The following is a 23,268-nucleotide window of genomic DNA, read 5'->3' as shown; positions in this document are numbered from 1 at the left end:
GTGCCCCACCCACAGCTAGACTACAGCCAGGCCCAGCAGGCCTCCCAGAGTGTCCTGGGCCGGAGGGTAGTGGGCAGGCAGGCGGGCCTCTCAGGAGGGGCCAGGAGAGCAAGACCGTGAGGCAGGAGGCCAGGCCTCTCTTGCTGCTAGGGAGGACCCTCCAGGAACTGAGTTAATCAGCAGGAAACTGATGGCTGCTTCCTGACAACCCCATCACCAGCACCACCAACAAGGGCACAGCAAACACAAACACACACACACACACACAGGAATTCGGAAAAGGGAGGGCAGCTCACAACTTCCTGGAGACCCACAATGCAATCCACTCTTTCAAATAATGCAGACAAAATAACACAAAGAACCCTCCGTTCCCCAGTGCAGAGCTCGTGTGAAGCCCCCTGCATGTGTTATCCTTTCTTATCCCATACGAGAGCCCTTCCAAGAGGGGCTGTTATTTCCCGTTTTCTAAACTCTGAGGCACGAAGAAGGATAGTGAGTGGACCAGGCCAGAAGCGGGAAGTGCCCAAGTTTTGAAAGCCAGGCCTGGCCGGACTCCGAAGGCCATCTCTTAAACCACCTTGCTCTACTGTGTACCAACGATCTCTCCCACAGGCCCCATAAATCCCATGGGATAAGTGGAGGGGTTCATAATACAGTTCTTGGTCCTGCAACTGGCCACATCAGGTCAATGATACTCACACTGGTCCACACTCTGTTCAAGAGGCAGCTGCCAATCACCCACTTGGGTGTTATCATGGCAACATCAAACTATAAAAGTCTCTAGAAATCATTCTCAATTTCCACACTTAGCTCCTCTTGGCTTGGGTAACACCATGCAGAACACCTTTGGTCCACCACCCATACTTTTGTGTGCTACTGGCCTAAGAATGTATGATAGTGTTTATAAATTTAAGCATGTACATGCAGAGGTATATATTTCCTCTTAGATACAAATTCCACTCATAGGCAAGAGAGCCTCAAATTTGCCTTTTCTAAATATTTCAAACATGCATTCTTAATTGCTACTTTTGGAGGGGTGTTTAATTTTCTACAGTCATCTCACCTGCCGTTCCTCTCTCTTAAAAACAGAAAATAATACATTTAAGTTTCTCAAGTGTTCTTGGAATTTATATTCAACCATATGTGGCCTGCTGAGCTCCATGGAGCTGAGGTTTGTAGAGAATGTTCTGTCAAAGAGAAATTCACAAGTGCTCAGGATAGAGTACAAAATATGCAATCCCTCCACCACGTGCATAACTCTGCTGGGTTCCTCCAAATGAAAATGGGCTTTGGTTTCTACCAGCCCAAACCTTTGCAGGTGTCATCTCAGGAGAAAAATGGCACTATACCAGTTCACGGGTGGCTCGAGTTGGCCACGACAAGACTGGAGGCTAAGAACCACCTGAAGATAGTCTAAGATGGACTCTCGGGTCTTTCCCAGACCCAGTGAATTTGGGGCTTGACACAGGGAACTGTATTTTAACAAGCTCTCCCCAGCAGAGAATAACAACTGGAGTGGCCACTACGAACATCCCTGCTGCCTAAGTCCCAGGAGTGACAGGGTGTCACCAGTGGCCAAAAATCTGGTCTTGAAAAAGTAAAACACGCCTCAACAAAACCAACTGGATTTTTTCCCCCCTCACTGGGGCAAGTGCTGTGCAAAGCCCTAGCATAGAGACCAGTGAAAGAAATCCAGCTTGGTTCTTTAGTTGTTGAAAGTGGCCTCACATTCTCCACCCAGCTGAGCCTGGCATGTAGTAAACATTCAACTAATGTCAGCTATTTTTTAGAAAAGAAGATTAAGGCCCAGAAAGCTTGCAATTGGCTGAAAGTCAAATTCTTGGCAAAACCAAGACTCGTCCTGAAACTCATGCCTCGTTCCTCTGTGCCTCAGTTTCCTCATCTCTAAAAGAGAGAGGATACTTGCTGATTCTTATGGTTATTGTGAAAATTGAATGAGGAAATGGTTTTGTAAATGCACTTAGTCTGGCCTCTACTAAGCACTCAATAAATGATAACTATTCATATAATCATTATCAATTCTGAAAGTCAGAGAATGACAAAATCTGTTCCCATGGAAGCTGGAGTTTGCCTTCACAAGGTTCACATGGTTCTCACTAGCATTAAATGCCCTGGTGATGCTAAATGGCCAGAATGGCCCCTACATATCTGTGGGTCCCTTTCGGGTGGACCAGGAGGGCTCACCGCCTTGCAAAAACCCCACCCCACGACACACACCTGGCCAGCGTTTGCTCTTGGGGAGACCAGGTGATGGAGGCTCTCTGTAAATATGTTCCTGGGCCAAGCCCTTCTGAGTTTTTCCAGTGGCCACTCATCCAGCACATTTATTATGTCCATAATATGCCAGGCATGGGGCTTGGCACTGAAAAATAAAAGACCAGCAATAAACAGAGCAGAGCCTTCACTACCATGAGTTCATGAAACTGTAAAGTGGGTATAAAGTGCTTTTCTTAATTAAAAAAAAAATTCTATTACAAAATTAACAAAACCATTCATTGCAAAGAGTTTGAAAAATTAATACTCCTTCTCGCCTTAACCCAACCTCTTCTGGTCTATTTCTTCCTGGTCCTGCTCAAGCATGTGGTTTTCATGTGGTTTGGACCGTGGTGTGTACAAGCTGGTGTCCTGCTGGATGACACAAGCACTTTTCCATATTGCTTGTTAATAATCAATAATCTGTATTCATAAATACTGAAATTCACTTGAGTGTACAGATCACCATTTGCCTGCCCATTCTTGCAATGAACAACATTCAGGTTGCTTCTAATTTGTCCACACTGTCCATGAAATGCCTTCATGCATTCATGCCGAGAGAAGATGAACGGAAGAGGCAAATAGTGTGTAATTCAATGGTTTCAGATGGGCCTGGGATGAATAATGCCACTGTGTGAACTAGACAAGTTAGTTAACCTCTCTAAACTTCAATTTCCCCAAAAATGGGCATAATGCTTCCTTCGTACAGTGTGGAGAGGATTAAACAGGGGACCATCAGGAAGACACTCAGCACAGGGCCTGATACTCAATAAATATGCACTTTCTTTTCTCTTACATATCAGAAGGTCATGACTGTGACTCCTAAATGCCTTCTCAAGGACAAGGACAATCTGTGGAGATACCCTTGGGACACAGTGCAGCAGCTTCCCAAGCCCTCTGCACCGACTGCTAAATTCTGCGAGGTTTAGGATTCGCAAACTCAAGTATTCAGGGGAGAAGTCACATGTGTTCTGCAACTTCAAAATGAGTCAGGAAAAAATATATACATGTACAAATGAAGCATATATGGGAAAAGTTAGTCTCTGTTATATTTAGTCATGGGTGTATGAGTATTCACTGTACCGTTCTTTCAACTTTTCTCCAGGTTTGAAATTTTGATAAAAACCTTGAAAAAAAAATCTTACTAATTTAAAAGGTTAAAAATGGCATCATATTTTTCAAAATTCGCATTGCTTTTATTTATGAGTTCATCAAATATTAATTCAGTATAGTATCTGTCATGCAGTAAATTGACTTGACCTCTGACCTCATGGAGCTTTCCACCCCATTTTGTTGGTCAGGTATTTATTCGCTAATTATATTGCCTGTTCCCTTAGTCTTCAAGTTTAAATCTTGACTTTAAAACCCATATACATATAGGATCTTGGCAAAATTCAAATATTAACCCTATAGGGGTCTTATGATGAGATCTTTTCTCCCAGGCTCTCAATTGCTTTGAAGAATTCACATAGTGCTTACAATGTAGTCAAATCTATTGAATTTTTTGGTGAATTTTTTAAAATTTCTAAACTTTAGAAATCAACCTCTAGCTCAAGATTTGGTATAAACTGTATATATTGTTACATTTATTCCTTCTTTATATTTCATTTAAGTATTATGGTGTTGACTAGCATTTGAAAAGCAACATTAAACAGTGATGTATTGGCAGGTCTCCTTATTTTGTTACTGGTTTCAACAGGACTGCCTCTAGTGCTTCACAGTTAATTATAACATTGGCTATAGGTTTGAAATAGATATTCTCAATCATGCTAAGAATGTACCCTTCTATTCCTTTTTCGGTGTATTGATCAGGTAGAGATGGTTGCTCGATTTTAATCAATTTCCCCCTGCATATATTGGACTCAATCCGGTTTTACTTCTTTAACCCATTAGCGTGACGCGGTTACTATATTAAGCTTTCCTAATATCGATACTTCTCCCCCACGTGCCCCACTGGGTTAGGGTGGATGGCTTGTTTAATATAGTATCAAATTCTATCTCTGACATTGCATTTTCATTCTTTAACACGGTCTCTTTGCCATGTTTAATATCAGGCTTATTTTGCTTTGCAGAATGAATTGAAGAGCTCTCCATCTCTTGCTAAGCCATGGAACAGCTCAATGTTTTTAGTATTAGCAAACATGAAATAATCACCTAGCAAAAACACTTGGGACCAGTGTCTTCTCTGGGCAGAAGGGGCAGTGCTTTGATAATGACTGCAAATTTTTTCTCAATTGGCAACATATACATTTTCAGAATAGCATGCATTTACCTGAGATTTTCAAATTTGAGCCTACTGTGCATGTCTTTATTTTTAAAAATCTATCTAGTGCAATATCCCCTTTCTCGTTCCTATTACTTTTTCCTTTTCTCCTATTTCTCAGAGTTGCCAGAGGTTAGTCTACTTTATTGTTTGTTTAAAAACAGAATCAGCTCTTGGATATATTTGCTAATTTCACTGTGTTTCTGTTTCCTAATTCATTTATCTCTGCCTTTATCCTTACTATTTTTTTCTTCCTGTTTTCCTTAGGGGCTGTTGTTTATCCTTTTTTTCCCTCTAAGATCTCAGGCTGAATGCTTGATTTATTCTCTTTTTCTCTCTCCCTTTTTAATAATAAAAGCATTTAAGGCTATGAGAATAGTGCCAGCTGTCTCCCATAGGTTTGGTTATGTGGCATTCTGGTGTTCAATGCTTTCTAAATATTTGTCACTATATACTTTATTTCTTCCTTGACCCAGTAGCAATTTAGGAGACTGTTTTAATTTTTTTCAAGTGTTTGGATTTCAGTTTTAAATTTACAATAATTTGGTTTACTGCCTGGTGATCAAAGAACTCCGTGACTGGCACAATTTGTTTTGGGTAGTATATGAATTCTTACAGTTGGTTACTGGTGGCTGACAGAAATGTTTGCAAAGCATAAGCTTGCTTGCAAAGCCCAAGTGCTTTTAAAAGTGTTTGCTTGCCATAATGTTATGTCAAACCAAACATAAAGAGAATATAAAGTTCGATGTGCTTGTAACCATGTTTAAAATACAGTATATTTACATATGTGCATTGAAAAAGACTATGAGAAAATATATAAAGATACATAAAAAATACATATATATAAAAATATATAAAGATATAAACAGTATTGGTAATTTCTAATTGGTGGAATTATGGGCAATTTTTACTTTCCTTGCATTTTTTCGTATTTTCAAATTTTCTATGTAAGCATAAAATTCACTGTTTTATTAATAAGATTTCTTTACATGTTTATTTGCCTAAGGCTTGGTAACAGAAATGTTCCATCCTGAGCTCTCTTTTTGCAAAGATTCTCCCTGGCCAGAGAGTTAAATGAAGTCACCAAGAACTTGAGTAATAATTGAATTTGGACTCAAAACAGTGCTGACACCTGAAGACAGTGGCCCTGTAAGAAACCCACAGTCATTTGGACACTACAGTTCCCCTCTGGAGGTGGAAATTCTTTCCCATGGGATACCAAGGAGAACCACCCTCACCCCTTCATGCTCCTCATTCTCAAATGAGCATTCTCCACCCCCCACCCATTACTGTGATGGCGGAGTCTTCCTTCGAAGAGAAACACAGTGAAATCCAACTACTACAGATGACCTGGGCAGGCTTCTGTTTTCTTTATTCATCAACATAATCTCTGAGGCCCACTAAAAAACAACTGCACTTTCAACGCAAGGTCAACTGCCAGAGGCCATCTGAATTCAGAGGAACTTTGGCCCTTGGAAATGGAGAAGGTGGCTGATGTCCACCTTGGCTGCTCCACCAGCCCCTGCAGCTCACCCCAGTACCAGCAGCGCTAGAGAGAGGGTGGCCAAATTTCCACAAAGCCCAGTTAGCCCGTAACCGAAAACTCTAGATCTAGAAGCCTGCTCCATGACCGCCCACCCTGAGAAGAAAGAAGGGATGAGAAAGGACAAGGGGGAGAGAAGAGGTGTGTGTGGCAGGAAGAGGCAAGGGGAGGGAGAGGCGAGGTGGTTCCTGGGAGACCCAGCATTTCATCGGCATGTGACCGGCGAATGCCCAGCTGGCCCGCACAGGGCTCTTTCTTCTGTTTCTCTGCCCTCCATCCTCACTGCCCTGAATCTTCTCTATTTGAAGACAGAGGCAGAGGGGAGGGAGAGAAGGGTACCCAGGAGGAAGGGGCACAGGTGGGTCTTCAGATGTCTCGACTGACTTCCAATGACCCCAGCTGAGTCTGGTGGGGAGTCCGGGGCCACCCAAGTCAGAGGGAGGAAGACATTCTTAGAAAGTCAGGGAGAAGCATACTGACCAAGGTGCCCTTTCTCACAAAAAATGTACTAAGATGGCCAAGCAAAGATGACAAGGGCAAGAGCAAGTGAAGTGAGAGGCAAAGGGATGCTGGCCTGTGCCCAGCTCCCCGGTGGAGCATCTGGTCTCTTGGGAATGCTCACTGCCTGGGTATGACTTAGGTAAGGGGTGCGGAGCAGGGTCTCATGATGCCACCAGGGAAGAGCCACAGGCATCCTTTCCCTATAAATTTTGTTCCACCCCAACCTGTGGCTTCCTCTGTTCAGCCAGAGCTCTGTGCACCACTCTGGGTGTTCTGGGCAGTAACCTTCAAGTACGTATATGTTTAAACCTAATGCCACTTACAGGCACCAACTTCCTCCCCAATGATCTGGGGGTTGAACCCAGAATGCAGCAAGGGCTTGCAGACATCCCCCAGTGGAAGAGTGCTCCCCAGGGAAGGGGTGCTCCCAGGGCATCGGTCAGCAGAACCTGCTGAGGGAGAATGGGATTGGACAGGTGTTTTAGCTCTAGTTTTTACCTAGAAGTCAACAAGCTCTCCAGTGGTTCATCAGACCCACCTCTGCATCTCTTACTTTACCTTCTGGTATGTTCTAAGAGTTGGATGGCGGAGTGGTTCAAAGGCTGAAGTGTAAACTTTGTACTCACCTGGGCTGAAATCCCACTATCATCCCTTTCAGGTGCAAGGCCTGGGCAAAAAGTGGCCACCTTCATGAGTCTCGGTTGCCCCGTCCCCGAAATGGGTCAGGAATGTTGTTTCTTGCACGGCCACTGAATTAAGAGTCTCGCCCAGGGCTTGGCTGAGAGCGGGAGGTCAGCCGTCACTGGTTCTTCTCTCTCCCATCGCCGAGATTGGGGGAACCTCAGCCTGACGATGTCATGCACTCATGGGACACTTCAAAGCCCTTCCTACACTCTGCAGTCGATTCGGGAACTACACATACATACTAACAACACACTCTCATGGAAATATTCCACTTGGGATTATTTCTTGGTGAGTTTTAAGAAACACAATCAAGCATAGAAAACATACGTTTGCAAATTATCTGTAAATAGCTGGTGCAAAGCAGACATTTTCAGTGAAATGAGAAGGAATTCAAACAAAGCTGTTATACTCGTTCCTCCGAGGGGTTTCTCGACTTTCAGATTAACATTTCTGAGGGGATTTCCTCACGTGGATTGAACAACAACAAACCCGCAAGTCCCCCAGTGTGAGCCAGAGTGATCTGTCATATCTCTTCTTTGCTGAGAACCTATTGGTGGCTCCCTCAAGCCTCTGGATGAAGTCCAAGCTTTTGGACACATTCCCAGATCAGTCCTACCACCCACCCAGCTCCATCTTCTACCATCCTACCTTACACGCTACCTCACATCCTCCCAAACCACCACTGACTCTTCAAATGCTCCTGTTCTGACTTTGCGTGTTCCAGCCCCCCGTGGAATGGCCCTGCTCCCCCTGTCTGCTAAGACCCCGCTAAATGCCATCTCCTCCAGGCAGTCTGTCCTGCACAGCTCCTTGCCCTCACCACGTTCTAAGAGTTACCTTCCTGTGCTCTTATTAACACATCCGACATCCCTTCAGACAGAGGACTCGCTGGAGACAGAGACCATGTCGTTCCCCTTTACATCACAGAGTTCAGCACATGCTAGGTGCTTGGCAAATGTTTGCCAATTGAATAAAGGAATAAAGAAATGACTAAGGGACATTTGTAAGAAAAAAAGGGGATTCAGAATGGCGCAGGCCTCTCCCGACTTCACAAGTAGTAATGATAACCACGTATTACATAGCACAAAGCACAGCTATAAAAAGTAGGCTCATGAACCTGGTTCACAGGCCATGAAACCAAGGGCCAGAGGGGAAGGCTGAAGTTCATCGGGGCTAGGAGATGGCGAGCCAAGACAGAAGGGCGTGGCTCCAATCCTGAGTCCTGTGGCTTGAAGTGAGGTACTCCCCTCACCTCTGGCCACACGTCTGTGGGGAGTGATTTTTAGATCCACTCCTGCCCGTGGGGTAAAGGGCAGCTCTGCATTTCTGTTCAGTGAACTTTTTGTCCTATAGAGCTCCCCCAGGCCGAGGAGGTGCCAGGTCAGAAGCTGGAACACACATGGGAGCAAACATCCGACTCCCCCTCAGGCCACCCAGACCTGAGACCCTCACCCTGGGACCCTACACTCCCCATACTAGTAAGAGCGGGCGCCAACCCTCTCACAGGACACCAAAGTTGCCCACTACTTATGCCCTCAGTGGGCCCAACACCATTAAAAAGTTTCTCCAAATCTTAATTGACTAAGAAGCAAAGTGACAAGTTTCATTGGAATCTAAGGTTGCAGAATGGGATCTGTAATATCGTGTCACAAATGGAGGCAGGGTCGGAGTGTGGGATGTGGACGGGAAAGAGAGACAGGGAAGAGAGACAGGACCCGGCCGATAAGAGATCACATCCACCAGACAGATAACGGGGCTAAAATGACAAAGCAGCTAGAAGCCGTCGCCGGTGCCTTGAGAGAAAGGAAGAGCATATTAAATTTTAAACAAAGCCCACCCCAGGGGAACTTCCAGCCTCCCTCTCCCAACCCCGCGCTTCTCATTTCCAGCACACAAGTCGTCTGCTTCATAGAAACTGAAACGTCCTTCATCTCAAGGGGCTGGGTTTTTGTGTTTTTGTTGTTTGTAACCCAACGGGCAGCAGCTGGCACACTGTGTCTCTGGGGAGGAGGCAGCTCGGGCCTCCATGAGCATGTGGCCTTCCCGCCAGGCCCGAGAATGCACGGCTGGCTGGGACTGGGCCTCAGCTGGGACTGGACCACCTGGACAGGATGGTGACGGGGGTGCTGGGAGCCAGAGCTGAGCAGATACAACAAATAAACAGCGATGCACTCAGACATGCCGGGTCTGAAAGGTGGGCACCAGCCTAGGTGTCACTGGGAGTAAAGAAGAAGGAAGCTAAGAAGTGGGAAAGGTTTTCGGAGAGCAAAGGAGCAGGAGCGAAGCAGGGCACGGGACAGGAAGGCTCAATTTAGCCGAAGCGAATGTTACTTCCTCGGTAATTCCATCAAACCTCCTTCCTGTCCCTTCACCTCCCCAAGACAGTGATTGAGGAATTGGGGCTGCAAGGGCTGGGCAGGACCTGGGGGACAATCTGAGGTCTGCACAGGAAATTCTCCGTCACCCTCACTCCACCCGCCCCCTATAAACAAACACCAATTCAGCCAGAGACAACCAGTTCTGGTCTCTGGAGTTAGGGGAGCATGCTTGTTTTACGAGCATCCTCTGGAATCTTCGAAGCAGGCTCTGCCCCAGGCACCCCAAGGATGGCATCTTGAGGTTCCCTGCCCAGCTGCCAGCAGTCAGGAGGCCAGAAAGGCCTCTGGTCTGAGCCCTCAAGCCCCCCTGCCAATGGAGGGTGAACAGGGGAGCTTCTCCTTCCTTCAGGCCTTTCCCCCACCAGCCACTCTTAAGCCAACATATGCGTGAAACATTTGGAAAGTGATGTCTTAATAATACACACCAGGTTTTAAAAGAATAAGACTTGGTATGCACCCAAAAGGAATCCGAAATACTATACAACGTTTCTGGAGGGCAATTTAACCCTTTAAATCTAGAGCCTTTAGAACGCGTCCTTGGCCTAGGGATTCACTTCTAGAAATGTATCAAGGCTGTGGGCAAAAATGCCCAAGGGTGTCTACCACAGAACTCTGTATGAGACAAAAAGACAAAACAACCTAAATGTGGGAGACTGCTTAAATATATTATGTTCCATCTGTTCAAAAGAATACCATGCAACCCTTTAAAGTGACTTGGAGGAGAATGGTTAACCCAATGAAAATTTTAAGAACATATTGTTAAGTAAAAACACACAAAAACAGAACTAAACAAACAAACATGGTATATTCAGTATGATTCATTTTTCAAAAATAAAAATATATGCAGGAAGTATCTATAATATACTAAAATATTAATAATAGGTGGTTTTTATTTTCTTCTTTCTGCTTATTTCCTAAATTTTCTGCAACGATCATAAATCTCTTTGTAACAAGAAAAAAAAAATCAATGAAAGCTATTTTCTAAAAAACAAAAGGAAGAGATCTGAGACCCAAGAGAGTGCTCATTCCTTGGACATTCAAATCTAAACTGGATCCGAAACAAAACAAAACAAAACAAAACTGGACAGAGACATCTTAAAACCACCTGAGAATATTTCAGGGACTAAGAGGTGGTTTCCAGTGACAAGGAAGTGAGATTCTCCCTAAGGCCTCAGTGAGTGCAGGGAGCGTGAAGCCCGGGAGGGAGGCCAAGCTCCCCAGGCCTCCCAGGACCCAAACTTCTGTCCAGGCCCTTTCAGTTACCGCCACTGGGGGAGGGAGATGAGAGCTAGCAGAGGGGCCAAGGTGTGAAAAGGCAAAACAAATGTGACTTCTGTCCTTGATCTAGGAAGAGACAATGCCCAGCCCTTCCGACAATGAACTCAAAGGGGGAAAAAAAAGAGGCAGGTTCCTGAGCTGAGCCTGTTAATGTACCTGGCGACAGGGAATGAATTTTTACAACTAAGGCATAAAGACCCCAAATTAGGGGTCTGGAAGAGAAATTCTGACAAGTTCTACAATTGAAGCAAAAGAACTCAGCTGCTGTGACCTGGAAGTTTTTCCGGATAAGCTAGACCTCAAGCAGGTGCCGGAGTGGACCTGCGGGGGGCATTAAGGTACCTGGGTGTACCATTTACAGAAGCCGGCCTGTGCCTAAGAGAGGATCTAGAGCCCAAGAACGGAAAAATTCCACTGGGCATGGACTTAATTATTCAAGTCAGGAAAATGGAGGAGCAAAGGGAGACATCTGAATTCCTCCAGTCCTCTTTATGATCAAAAGCTTTAAAGTCCATCTCGAATATCAAAATTTGTCCACGTGGGAAACCATCATTGGGCACTTCCTATCCATCTGTGCATTCGGCAAAGAGCTGGGTGCAAACTTCACCCCAGGCCAGCTCTGTGACGTTCAAGCACTTCCACTTCCATCGGCCAAACAAACCAAAATGGACAGGGTGGCTCGTTAGGATGCAGTCCTCGTAAAGATGTCAGGAGCACGGCTGGATGTGCCAGCTCAGGCCCATGGATCCCAAAGACTTCCTAGCCCCACAAGTTTCCCTTCCTTAGCCCTGAAGGCCCCTGCCTCTTTCTGAAGAGATGACGACTCCAACTTAGAAAGTAAATGTGACACCGCACAGGAAGACAGGTGGTGCCGGGTGAATTTCTGTCTCTTAAAGATGTCAGATTCTTTCTCCAGGTGAAGCTGCATCCTATAAACTGTATCCTTGTATCATATGTGGCCCATACCTTAAGCTTTGCTCTCAATACAGCATTTTGCTTCAGCAAAGAGGAAGCAGTCAATACCCTACTTTGAAAACAGCACAGGTGTTTCTGTGACAAAAAAAAAAGAACAACAAAAGCAAAGAAAGCACCTCTCCCTCCCTTTAATTAAAGAGATGCCATCCGATTGCACCTCTGGATAGAAAAATAGCAAAAGTTATTCTTCCAGAATCTTCCAAGTACCAAGTGCCTTGAGCCCTGAAAACTTCTCCACCATAAAACAAAATGAAGATATCAGCTTAAGGCACCAGGAAGTGCTCCCTCAGCACCTGGCAGCAGCTGGTACCCACCTTAGGCCGGTTCAGACAGTAATAAAAGCTCCCTTGAAATAATGTTAAGGTTCAGACACTGTGATAAAAGCTGGGAACTTCAAAGGTAGGACTGCAAAGCCCATCCCTAATCCTCCTCATTGTGTCTCAGGTGGCTGCCTGAGCTTTGCCCTGTAGGCACTTGTGAGCCAGCCAGCCAGGTGGAGGAGGTGAGATGGAACTTTACTCTGGCTTCCTTGGAGGCGGGGCAGGGTATAGCCATTGGTTCTTGAACTATGAGATGTCAGTTCAAAATAAAGAGAACAAAAATACTGATCTACAGAGATGAGCCCAATGGTTCTACAGTGAGAACAGGATACAGTGCCAGGCTCCCAGGCGCTCTCCATGAACTTGGGCAAGTCATTTCAGACTTCAGAGCTTTGGTTCCTCAATCTATAGAAACAGCAACCCTGCTCGGAGTTGCAGAGAGGGGTAACTAAAAGGGGTAACTTACATGAAAACGCAGAGGGAAGGTGAGATCCTTCTTCCCTCCCATTCACCCACCTACTTTTCCTCCTTAACCTCCTTTAATAAGATTTTTTTAAATAGATAGTACACGCACAAGGTACAAAATTCAAAATATAGAAAAAGATACAGAGAAAAGTCAGCCCCCACTATGGAAAACCACCATTACTAGTCTCCTAAATATGCCGGCAGAGCTATTGCCCAGGTAGGCTTTCTGTCCCTTATTTTCTCACTTAAGAACATATCTCATCAATCACATGGGTACAGGGGGACCTTTTGCATTCTTTTTTATAGCTGCAGAGAATTTCGTGGTATGGTTGTAGGATAATTTATATACCAATTCTCTACTGATGGACATTAGTTTTTGGGGGTTTTTTTTGTTTTTGTTTTTTTGCTTTTACAAGCAATGACTCAATGAACTATCTTGAAAAAAAGGAACATTTCACTTGTATACAACATATCTAAGAGAAATTCCCAGGTTATGCACTTTCAGTTTTAATAAGTTTTGTCAAAATGCTCTCTACGCAGGTTGTACCAAATGACACTATCAGTGATTATGTGTATCTGTTCCGCTGTCCCTTCTCCATAGTAGACTTGCATTTCTGTTATTACTAGTGAGATGAATACATTCTTAGATGGTTAAGAACCATTTATATTTCTCTTTCTGTGAACCATCCATGTTCTTAGCCCATTTTAAAAATGGGGTCGATGGTTTTTTTCTTATTGATTTGTAGTTCTTTAGATATTAAAGAAATTAGCTCTATCGCTGATATGTTACAAATATATTTCTGTAGTTTTGAGAACTAGGAGATTGCTTATTTCACCACAGGATTTCTACTTGTGTAGGGTCATATATATTAATCTCTTCTTTAATGGCTTCTGGGTTTTAAGTCCCACTTAGTATTTTCCCCGAGTTCATTTTCTTTTTTAATATTTACCATCTTTAATCCATTTGAAATTTATTTTGTGATAACGTGTTCACTTTTTTAGACAGGTATCCAATTGTCCTAGGTCACGAATTTTTAAATGCCATCTTTATTTCATACTAATTTACCTTCGAGTTCCTTCTCTTTCCTCTCTTGCAAATCCGAGGCTCTCTCCAGAGCTCAGTTACCTTGAAATCAGGCCCTTTCTCTCTATGGCCCTCCCATTCCTTCATTCCATTTGTGAGCCAAGAGTTGCTCCACTTTATCGCAACCGACAATCATACATGTTACTTTGAATCTCAGTATCTTAGAACAAGTGGAGATATCAGAAGCAACCCTTCATTTTACAGCTAAGGACAACTGAGATCCAAAGAGGTGAACTGGACTGTCCCAGATCATGGGGCAGGTTAGTGCTTGTGATTTTTTTTTTATTACTATTCAAGAAAAACTTGGGGGCTGACTTTTCTCTGTATCTTTTTCTATATTTTGAATTTTGTACCTTGTGCGTGTACTATCTATTTAAAAAAATCTTATTAAAGGAGGTTAAGGAGGAAAAGTAGGTGGGTGAATGGGAGGGAAGAAGGATCTCACCTTCCCTCTGCGTTTTCATGTAAGTTACCCCTTTTAGTTACCCCTCTCTGCAACTCCGATTTGATTTTGGCATGAATTCTGTTCAATCAATAGGTATCTATTAAGTAACTACTTTGCCCAATAGTGAGCTAGGCACTGGGGCTCCAGAAATAAATGGCACAACTCTGAGCTTTCAAGAAGCTCATTATCCAGTGTGGGGTCTTAACATACACACCACTAAAAGGTAAGGCAACAGTGGCCAATACATAGAGAAGGACAGGCTAATTCTGAAAGGGGTGGCATGGGGAAGGCTCAGAAGATACATACGGTTTTTAATGGGGCCTGGCATGACCAGCACTTTGTCCAAATATGTAGAGAAGGCATCGGCAATAAGGGAACAAGAGGCCAAAGTGGGGCGTCCGGTGGTGTATAGTCAGGAAGGAAGTAATCTGGCTTCGTGTTAGCTGTGAATGGAGCCCTTCAAAACTGCAAAATAAGTTATAGACAAATAGACCCATCTGTAGAGCCTTCATATCTGGCAGAAGGCAACATATCCTCCCTGGAAGAATGTACCTCCAAGAATTCTCAGAACTCTAACAAGCATAAGCTCACAATCAAAATCATGAAACACATAAGGAAGCAAGCCTTCATGAGTGGGAATCAGCAGAAGCGTCCAACAACAGAACTATATCTGCAAATACTTCGGATATTGTAATCATTCGATATGGAATACAAAATAAGGATGTTGAATGTGATGATGGAAATAAAATGCAGAATTAAAGACATATGTAAGGAATAAGAGCTTATTTAAAAAAATGAAAGAGCATGCATACTCAAAAGGATAAATTAGAAACCCAGAAATAAAAAAAAAATATATAATCATCCAAATTAAAAACTCAGAGAGCATCACATATATTAAAATCTGTGAGTTAATATTGGTACTAAAAATACCTCATGGATGGGCTTTACAGAAGGTTAGAGCTAACTAAAAAAAGAATTAGTAAACTGGAAGACAAATAAGAAATTACCCAGAAAATATCACAAAAAACAAACAAACAAAAAGATTGAAAATGAAGACATTAAGAGATATAAAGGACAGAATAAGATCTAACATACATCTAATTGGATTTCCCAAAGGAGAGACTTGAGAGAAAAGGATGGAGAGACAATATTCAAAGAGATAATGCCTGAAAAATTTCTAGAACTGATAAAAGTCATCAATCTTTGGTTTCAGAAAGCCCCAGGAAGCTTTAGCCAAACAAAATAAAATCCACTCCTAAGTACAACATTATAGTAAACTGCAAAATACACACACATGCACAGACACACTACTATCACCACCAACAACCAACCAGGGAGGAAATTGCCAAAAAAACCCCCAAAAACAAAAAAAAAACTGGGCTACCAATGAAAGCCAGAAGATAGTGGAATACTATCTTTAAATACTAAGAGAAAATAACTGTCAAGCTAATGTTTTATACCCAGTAAAACAATCTTTTAATAAAGATGAAATAAAATTTCAGCCACACAGAAACTAAATGTTTTTGATTAAAAGACCTTCACCACATGATGGTCTGATCCTAGAAAATGAGGCCTGAGATTCAAGGACAAAACAGTAACTATGTAGAAAATCAGAACAACAGTTAACCATATAGAACATCAAAAATTATGCCCGATTTGTAGAATTAATGAGAGAAAGAAGATGCAGCTAACCCACTGTATGGCAACTGAACACGAGCAGGGACGCTGACTTTATATAAAGCATTCCATGGTCCTCTCATTGCTTGAAAAAAGATATATCGACACCAAGTGACTTTAAACCTTATGTAGTCTGCATGCATCAAAAGAACAGAAATAGAGTGTATAAGTTCCAAAGCAGTACAGAGGAAAAAAATGGAGGGAAGAAAAGGGGAAAAAACTTTCAATCAATTTAAAAGAGTGAACAGAGAAGAATCAGAAAGAGAAGAAAGCGAAAGCACAAAATAAGACGGCAGAGAGATACCCATATATACCCAAAGCTGTAACAAATGTAAACCTAGTTCTATGCTGCTCACAGGCAACATGAGGACAGGAAGGGATATGGGCCAAGAGTCCTCATCGTGCAGGCTAAAACCACAGACATGGACCAGAAGCAAGTAGCAGAGAACCATGGCTTCGGCACCAAAGTGTAGGCTGGAGAGAAGGGATGGAAGGAAAAGCAGGATCAGAGAGGTCGGAGAAGGACCCAGAGTGAAAAGCCAGAACCCACTAGGGGAGAGACTTATCACGACAGTACCTGCCACGGAGAAGTCAGGGAAGGAGAGGCCACAAAACAGGCCCCTGGGTGTGATCAGGGGGTGGCCGGGGCAGGACACAGGAACAAGGGCTTGGGTGATGGTGGGCATAAGGCCCAGGAGAGCAGGCACAGGCTTCTCAGCCTGGGGCAGGGGTGGGCCGGGCTGCTTCCAGGAGGGCTGTGCAGTGTGGGAACAGGAAGAGTTCGGAATTTCAGAGGTGACCTGCTTCTAGGTAACAGCAAGTCCACAGCAGTCTTGCAGTCTGCAGCTAGTGAATGGATGGGAGGCGAGGCTGCGGGCCCAGGGCTCCCAGGATCGGAGGGACGTCAGAGGGGTTAACAAATCAGCACCGCCAGCCTCCAAAGGCTACCTGATGCTTACTGACAGGCTGGCTCAGACCCAGTCTTCATGGGGCGCATAAAACCACCACTAAAGTTTGGCTATTGTTTTTCACCAAACACATGCATGACAGCCTTCCCCATCCGGAAGCCCCTTCCATTGCTGCCCCATGGGGAATAGGATGGGGTGAGCGATGGCTTTCGGACACTACCCAGAAGACAAACCACGCATAACTAAGAGTCATGGTTTGCCATGTAAATCTGAAAGATCGGCATTCCTGCTTTCCATGGTGATCATTCTTACCTGATTTTGATTCCCTATTTATTGCACACTGGAGGGGGCAGGGGGAGGGCGGATGGAAGAAAGGGAAGGCAGGTGGGCCACAATGTGATCCCTTATTCTTAGCTTCTGACTGCACTAAAAATCTTCACGTTTCCAATGGTTCTCTCAGTACTCCCAAAATATACATACAATAGGGCGTATAAATTTAATATCAGAAACTCCTTTATGATGATGGTAGCAGACAACAGAACCAAACTCACCCCTAGAGGCCAACCCACTTCTAATAGTCCTTTCACTCCATTTATAAATATATAGATTTTCAAGATAATACATCCTGATAAAAATTCAAATAGCACAGAAATGAATAAAAGAGAAGACAAAAGGGCCTCTGTACTTGGGGTAAGGCACGAGTAATGGGGGAAGGGTCAGGTCTGTGAGCTACATCCATTAATTAGTAGGTAATAAAAACCAGTTATTTTACCTTTTGAAGCTGCTGATTTGACAAACATTTGGTCCTGCTTTGGCCCCTAACCTCCTTTAATCCCCTCTTTCAGAATCCATCCCAATTTCCTGCTACTACTTCACCCCCGCTTTATGACACTGCAATTCTTCCAGAACCTTCCACCCAATCTTAGAATTTTTAATTTAGCTTGCAGTACTGCAGCAGTCCTGTTTTCTCTTTTTTTTTTTTTTTTCCTTGCAAACAAATGTGAGTTGGGCCCAATAGTGACACAGGCCCTCTTGGGCTAGCCTGGCAATTGACGCTACTGAATACATATCCTCGGGAAAACCCTTTCTATTTTATGCCTGAACAACTGGAAGATGCTTACTTGAAAAGTGGGGGCCTCTGTAATCTCAATTTCTGTTCTACCCTAAAATGCTCCTCCCCAGTCCCACCTGTTACTAAGGAAGGCTCCAGGACCAGGGACTCTGGGGCCTACCTGCCCGGGTGCCAGCTTGGTTCTGACACTTACTAAGTGTGTAACTTCTGGAAAGTCACTCAAGATGAATGAGCTAATATATGGAAAGTGCTCTGAATCGTACAAGAGCTGGGAGCGGTTACTCAAGAAAGGCACTGGTCCCTAGTCGGGGGAGGCGGCCGACCCCTTTGAGGCTTGTGGAAGTTATGGGGCTTCTCTCCAGAAAAGCACACAGACACGTAACCCTCTGCACAGCTGCAGATGCAACTGAAGCCCACCCACAGCTTGCAAGGCTCAAGGACCCCTGGTTTCGGCCCTCAGGTCTTCTTCACAGCCGCGTGAGGATCTCAAGGATCAAACTCCATGGCAGTTCTTAAAGTATCATGTTCACAGGCATGAACTGCTGAAAAGGTTCCTCCGGCCTCGTTTGGGTTCAGCTTTCAGCAGAAGTCTTAAACCTTTCTTCCCCCGAGGCCCTTTTGACCCTCCCCAGTTTTTCTCTCTGCTTCAGGCCAAACCCTCCCAGGTTACCTTGAGATAATCTCTCCCTAAGCAACAAAACTCCATATGCTTTTTTGAGAATTATTTTGATCCTTCCCCAAAGCTGATGGTCCGGCCCCTCTCTTCAGCGCTTCCTAAAGTCCGACCAGAGCGGACACTATAGAGCTGCTTGCTCGCCAAAGGCACCTCAGAGGTGGATGCTGGGTAAGCGCAGGTCCTCAACACACTTGGAGGCTGCACAAACCAGCAAAAGCCAAAGATCAGAGAAGTCAGAAGGAACTTGTGAATTCTCTCGTGACCCCGAAGAGAAGGGACTTGCCCTAGGTCGCCCAACTCATTCACAGCAGAGCGGGGAGAACCTCCCAGTTCAACACTTTCATTCCATCAGCATTTCTCAGACTTTACCCTGCTGCGCCAGAATCTTGTTCAAAAGCAGACTCAGCAGTTCTGCTGAGGGGCCCGAGATTCAGCATTTCCAACCAGCTCCCAGGGGATGGTGATGTCGAAGGACACAGACCTCAAGGAGTAGCAAGGGCCTACAAGGCCTTTAACCTCCCGGGTTAAAGACTCTTCACCCACCCACCCTTCATGTGGCTGTTTAAATGCCTTTTCTTCAAGAATACCTCCCTTCCCCTTCCTCCGTCATTATCAGTTCCCATAACCTCTGTACTTTTTCTTTTGAAGCATTTATAACAACTGTAATTAAAGACTATTTGTGTAATTATTAGTTTAATGTCCGTCTCCCAGGGAGACTGTAAGCTCCACGAAGACGGGACCAGCTCAGCAACTGGTAAATGACACACTTCCAATAAAAGGGTTGGCCTGGACCAGCATCCTGGTGTAGGAAGGTAAGGTTTACACACCAGGAAAACACCTTCTGGAGGCCTCAAGGACACCATCTAGTTTTTAAATTCCCACCAGTTTCAAATATATGCCAACCATAATTTAAGTTAAAAAGTATACTTTTCGGGGGAAGGGGGAGGAAGCAGTCTCCCAAATCTTTATCAAGTGCAAAATAGCCCCGATCTGGTACTGGCCACTCTGGTACTGTGGAACAGTCAGTCGGCCTTATAGTCTCCACTGGCTGAGACATCTTCGGGTACTGTGTGGGCCTTGGCAAAGGACGCAGAGGGCACGCTCCCTGACCAGCCTCAGTCCCCTGAAGACCGATACTTTCAAGTTTTTCTGCTGCCGTCCTTTCAAGGAACCCCAAAGCTCTGAGTGCTCCTCACTCCTCGGTGTGGGCAGAACTGTCTTGATCTCATCGACAGTCTAGGGAGGCAAAGTCTGATGTCAGTCTGTCTGGATTCAGGTATCGGCTCTGTGCCCTTGGACAAGTTACTTAACTCCTCTGTGCTCCCATTTCCCAATCTGCCAAATGGAAATAACAGTAGGTAGTAGGTAGCACACGCCAAGGGCGAAGGGAGATGACATTCATAGAGCACTTAGCCAAGCCTGACCCAAGGTACACGATTATTATTATTCTTCCCAAAACCAATCCAATTTTGAGATCTCTGTATTGTTTTGCACAAGTCTCCACCCAGTGGCTCAATCCACTCAGGGTTTACTCTTGCGAGCCCCTCCTGCCTTACCTGTCAGGATACTGAAGCAATGACTCACTGCAAAACTCTGCAGCTTCCATCAATCACCTTCCTGTCCCTGCCCCCTATTATCATTCGTGAGCTCCTTCTGGGAACATTTATCCCAGCTAGTATTTCTCAAGGGCTCTCTATGTGCCAGTAACTGTTCTAGGCACAGGGGCTTAACAATGAACAAAGAAAGACCTCTACCCTCACGAATTGAGATTCCACAAGGAGATCTAATCCACAAAGAGAGATAAGTTTCGGTCTCTGGCCCTTACATCTCATTTTCTCCCCGGACTAATCCTAAATAAATCACAAGTACAAAGCATGAAGAAAGCATTCCAGATCAAAAAGTGCTAAGTGTGACTTGGGAACATCCTGATGACGAAGGTACTGCTCCGCTGAACCAGTGGACACCCAGAAGCACCTGGTTCCCCCTAGCAGTCACACCTGCACGTCAAATCCTTCAGAACAGTATGTGCAACACGCCTGGAAAATAAGGCACTCCATTGACCCACCTCCTGCACATAGCATAGAGGGGCCGGACATAGCATAAGGCTGTGGGTTCATGTTCTCACAGCCACGTCCTTTGGCCGGAGCTTAATTCGGGCTCCTGAGAAGGAAAAGAAGCAGCGGCCTTGTGGAAAGAGCACTGGGAACGGACTCTGAAAGCGCAGGTTCCAGTGCTGGCTCTGCCAGAGACTGTGGGACCCCAGGCATGGAGCTGGCCTCATGCCTCCGTTTCTCTTAGACAACTTCTAAGATCCATTTCTGGCTTTCAAGTCCAAGTGCTGGGAGCAACTACCAGTAACATGAGACTGAGCAGATTCACAGATCCCTTATTCAACAAACGTGCCCCTGCCCTGGGATTGGGGGCGGGGGGTGAGCAAGCCAGATGAAGAGCCCGTGGAGGGGCTCCTGAGAGGCACCCGAGTCCACCTTTACTTATTTCTGCCCTTCTACAGGCACATCTCCGGTAGAAAAATCTCTGGGCCACAAAGTAAATCTAGAATAGAAGTACGAAATCTCTGGTGGTCCCATTAGTGACCCTTTCTCCAACTCGAAAACCATTCCAGACCCTGCCTGTCTCTTTGTCTCTAGACAGCGAGCCTAAAAATAAGTCTCACTGGTTGGAATGGAAGTGACCCAAGTAGAGAACCAATGACTCGCTGGCCATACACCACAGGACAGGAACTCACCCGGGAATCTGCTCTGAGGAGAAGAGCGAGCCTCTGCCCCTACTTCAACTCACTGCATCTCCCTCCAAGGCCGCAGAGGCAACCAGGTGAGCCTAGAGGAAAGAAAATGTGACCCAAATGTCCAACTCCCCCTACCCAAAAGAAAGCAGTTCCACCCCACGTGCAGCAAGCCGGGTCCTGCAGGTCATTGGAGCACTACAGTGGTTGGAACTATAGGTGACCAATTAAGAGGTTCTGTTTCAAGACTGACAGATGCCTGGCACAGGGTGACACGTGGCCCAAGGACCAGCTGACAAAACACCAGAAAAGCTCTAGAAAATAACATTCACTTTAAAACAAATGAGAAAGGGACAGCCATACCGAATCTCCAAAATCAAAACCAGACAGGCCCGAGGCTTTGATCACCAACACTAAGAGTACATTTTCTAACGTCTAATGACAATTAGGGGTGGTTTTCTTCTCCACCCCACCTGGCCCAGCAGGTCCTTGGGGAGGGCGCCACAGGGATGCAGGCCCCAAGCCGTCTACTAGGCAGAACTGAATGAACTCTGACAGTTTCTACTTACACGTGCACAAAGGCAGGGCTGAAAGAGCAGCTTCAAAGTTGGCTGGGTGACTCCCAAGGGTGCAAAGTCCACCAAACACCTGTGGGGAAATTTTGTAAATTTCCCAGGAGCCCACTGGAACTGGTTATGTCCCCTCCAGGTCGTTGCCGCTTGGGAGTTTCCATTTTGCAAAGAAATAAAGGCGCCCCGGGCGCCCTGAGCAGTTCAGGCGCTAGGCCCGCAACTCCAGGGAGGGCCAGGAGAATGGTCAGTCGCTAGACCGCTCCGACGGGGAGGAACCAGCCCCTCGCAGTGTCCGGGAGAAAACGCACCCAGGCTACGGCTGCGCCTTGCCGGGACCATCGCGGATCTTAGAGAGACATTAATGACCGTTTGGGGTTAGTTAAAACCCACGCAAGCACCTCCCTGGCCTCTTAAATCTTCCCAAACTTCAGCTTAGACTGGAGGCAAGCAGTGGCAGCGATCATAAAAGTCATCTTAAGAGGCAAGTTGGAATAAAACCCAATATGCACTACTTAGCAAGTCCGCGGTTGGGGGGCGGTGGCAGAGGGCAGATCTGTGGGATCCGCACGCACGGGGTTGGGAGGCAGGGCCGCCCCGACGGTCCCTGGGTCCCCGCGCCCACCTGGCAGCCTCTGGGCCCCTCATCTGACGCCGACGATCACACCCCTCAGCTCTGTCCAATTAGGAAAATGACCGCGAGGAGACGTTGAGAGTGGGCGACGGGGAAAGGGGGGCAGACTCAGGAGGCTGAGGACAGGCCGTGGGGACCCAGCCAGCCGGCGAACGTCTTCAACAGGTCCCCGGCCGCGGCGCCCCGACGCCGACCCGGCGGGGGTCCCGCGACGCACGGCCTCCCGCCGGCCTCGGGGACGCCCCCCTGCGCCCCCGCGGCGGCGCGCTCCGCCCTCCCCCACCCCGGGTGGCGCGGACGCGCGGCCACCCCACCCGCCCGGAGAATAAAGTTTGTGGGCAGCCGAGGGGCGGGGCGGCGCGGCGAGGGGGCGAAACTTTGAGTCCCGGGCGGGCGGCGGGGGGAGCGCCCCGGCGCCGGGACACCCACGTGCGGGGCCCGGGGCCCGCCATGCCGGACGCCCGCCGCCCGCCGCCCGCGCTTTCTGCCACCGCCGCCGCCGCCGCCGCCACGGCCTCACTGCCTCATTCTGCTGCTCTCCCTCTCACTTCCTCTCGGTCTCTCACATTCGGCGCGCTCTCCTCACTCCTCCTTCCCTGGCCTCTCCCTCCTCCCACCTCACCCAGGCAGGGAACACCATCCGCTCCGTCTTTCCCCCCCACGCTCTCCTCTCCTCAGCTCGCCGGCGGCATGAGATAATGTGGAAGTGAAGGGAAAGAGACGACAGCAGTGCAGCACTTGACCAGGCCTGCGCAGCCGTCCCAGGGGAGGAGCGGGGC

The 23,268-nt window shown here is 46.2% G+C and overlaps 1 protein-coding gene across 6 annotated transcripts in view; it reads right to left on the bottom strand.

Annotated features, from left to right (window-relative positions):
• Window positions 1-23,268, bottom strand: part of ZNF710 (zinc finger protein 710) — a 52,721-nt gene that overhangs the window by 29,322 nt on the left and 131 nt on the right. Inside the window, exons 1-3 of one of the 6 annotated variants that reach the window (XM_039858467.1) lie at window positions 22,481-22,695; window positions 21,856-21,934; window positions 21,290-21,381 (exon numbers count right to left, since the gene is read on the bottom strand). Coding sequence is in view for 2 of the 6 variants with exons in the window: in XM_039858470.1 (XP_039714404.1) it covers window positions 2,239-2,345 (107 nt within the window). In the remaining 4 variants the exon portion in view is untranslated. Of the gene's footprint in view, window positions 1-2,238; window positions 2,490-21,289; window positions 21,827-21,855; window positions 21,935-22,480; window positions 22,696-23,268 lie in introns of those variants that run through there. The other 5 variants (XM_039858466.1, XM_039858468.1, XM_039858469.1 and 2 more) reach the window with 5 other exon arrangements.

This window comes from Pteropus medius, unplaced genomic scaffold (assembly GCF_902729225.1).
Source record: "Pteropus medius unplaced genomic scaffold, Ma_sr-lr_union100, whole genome shotgun sequence".
In the NCBI taxonomy this organism is placed as follows: Eukaryota; Metazoa; Chordata; class Mammalia; order Chiroptera; family Pteropodidae; genus Pteropus; species Pteropus medius.
Note: the sequence above shows the minus strand (reverse complement) of the source record. Positions and strands in the feature narration are given on the sequence as shown.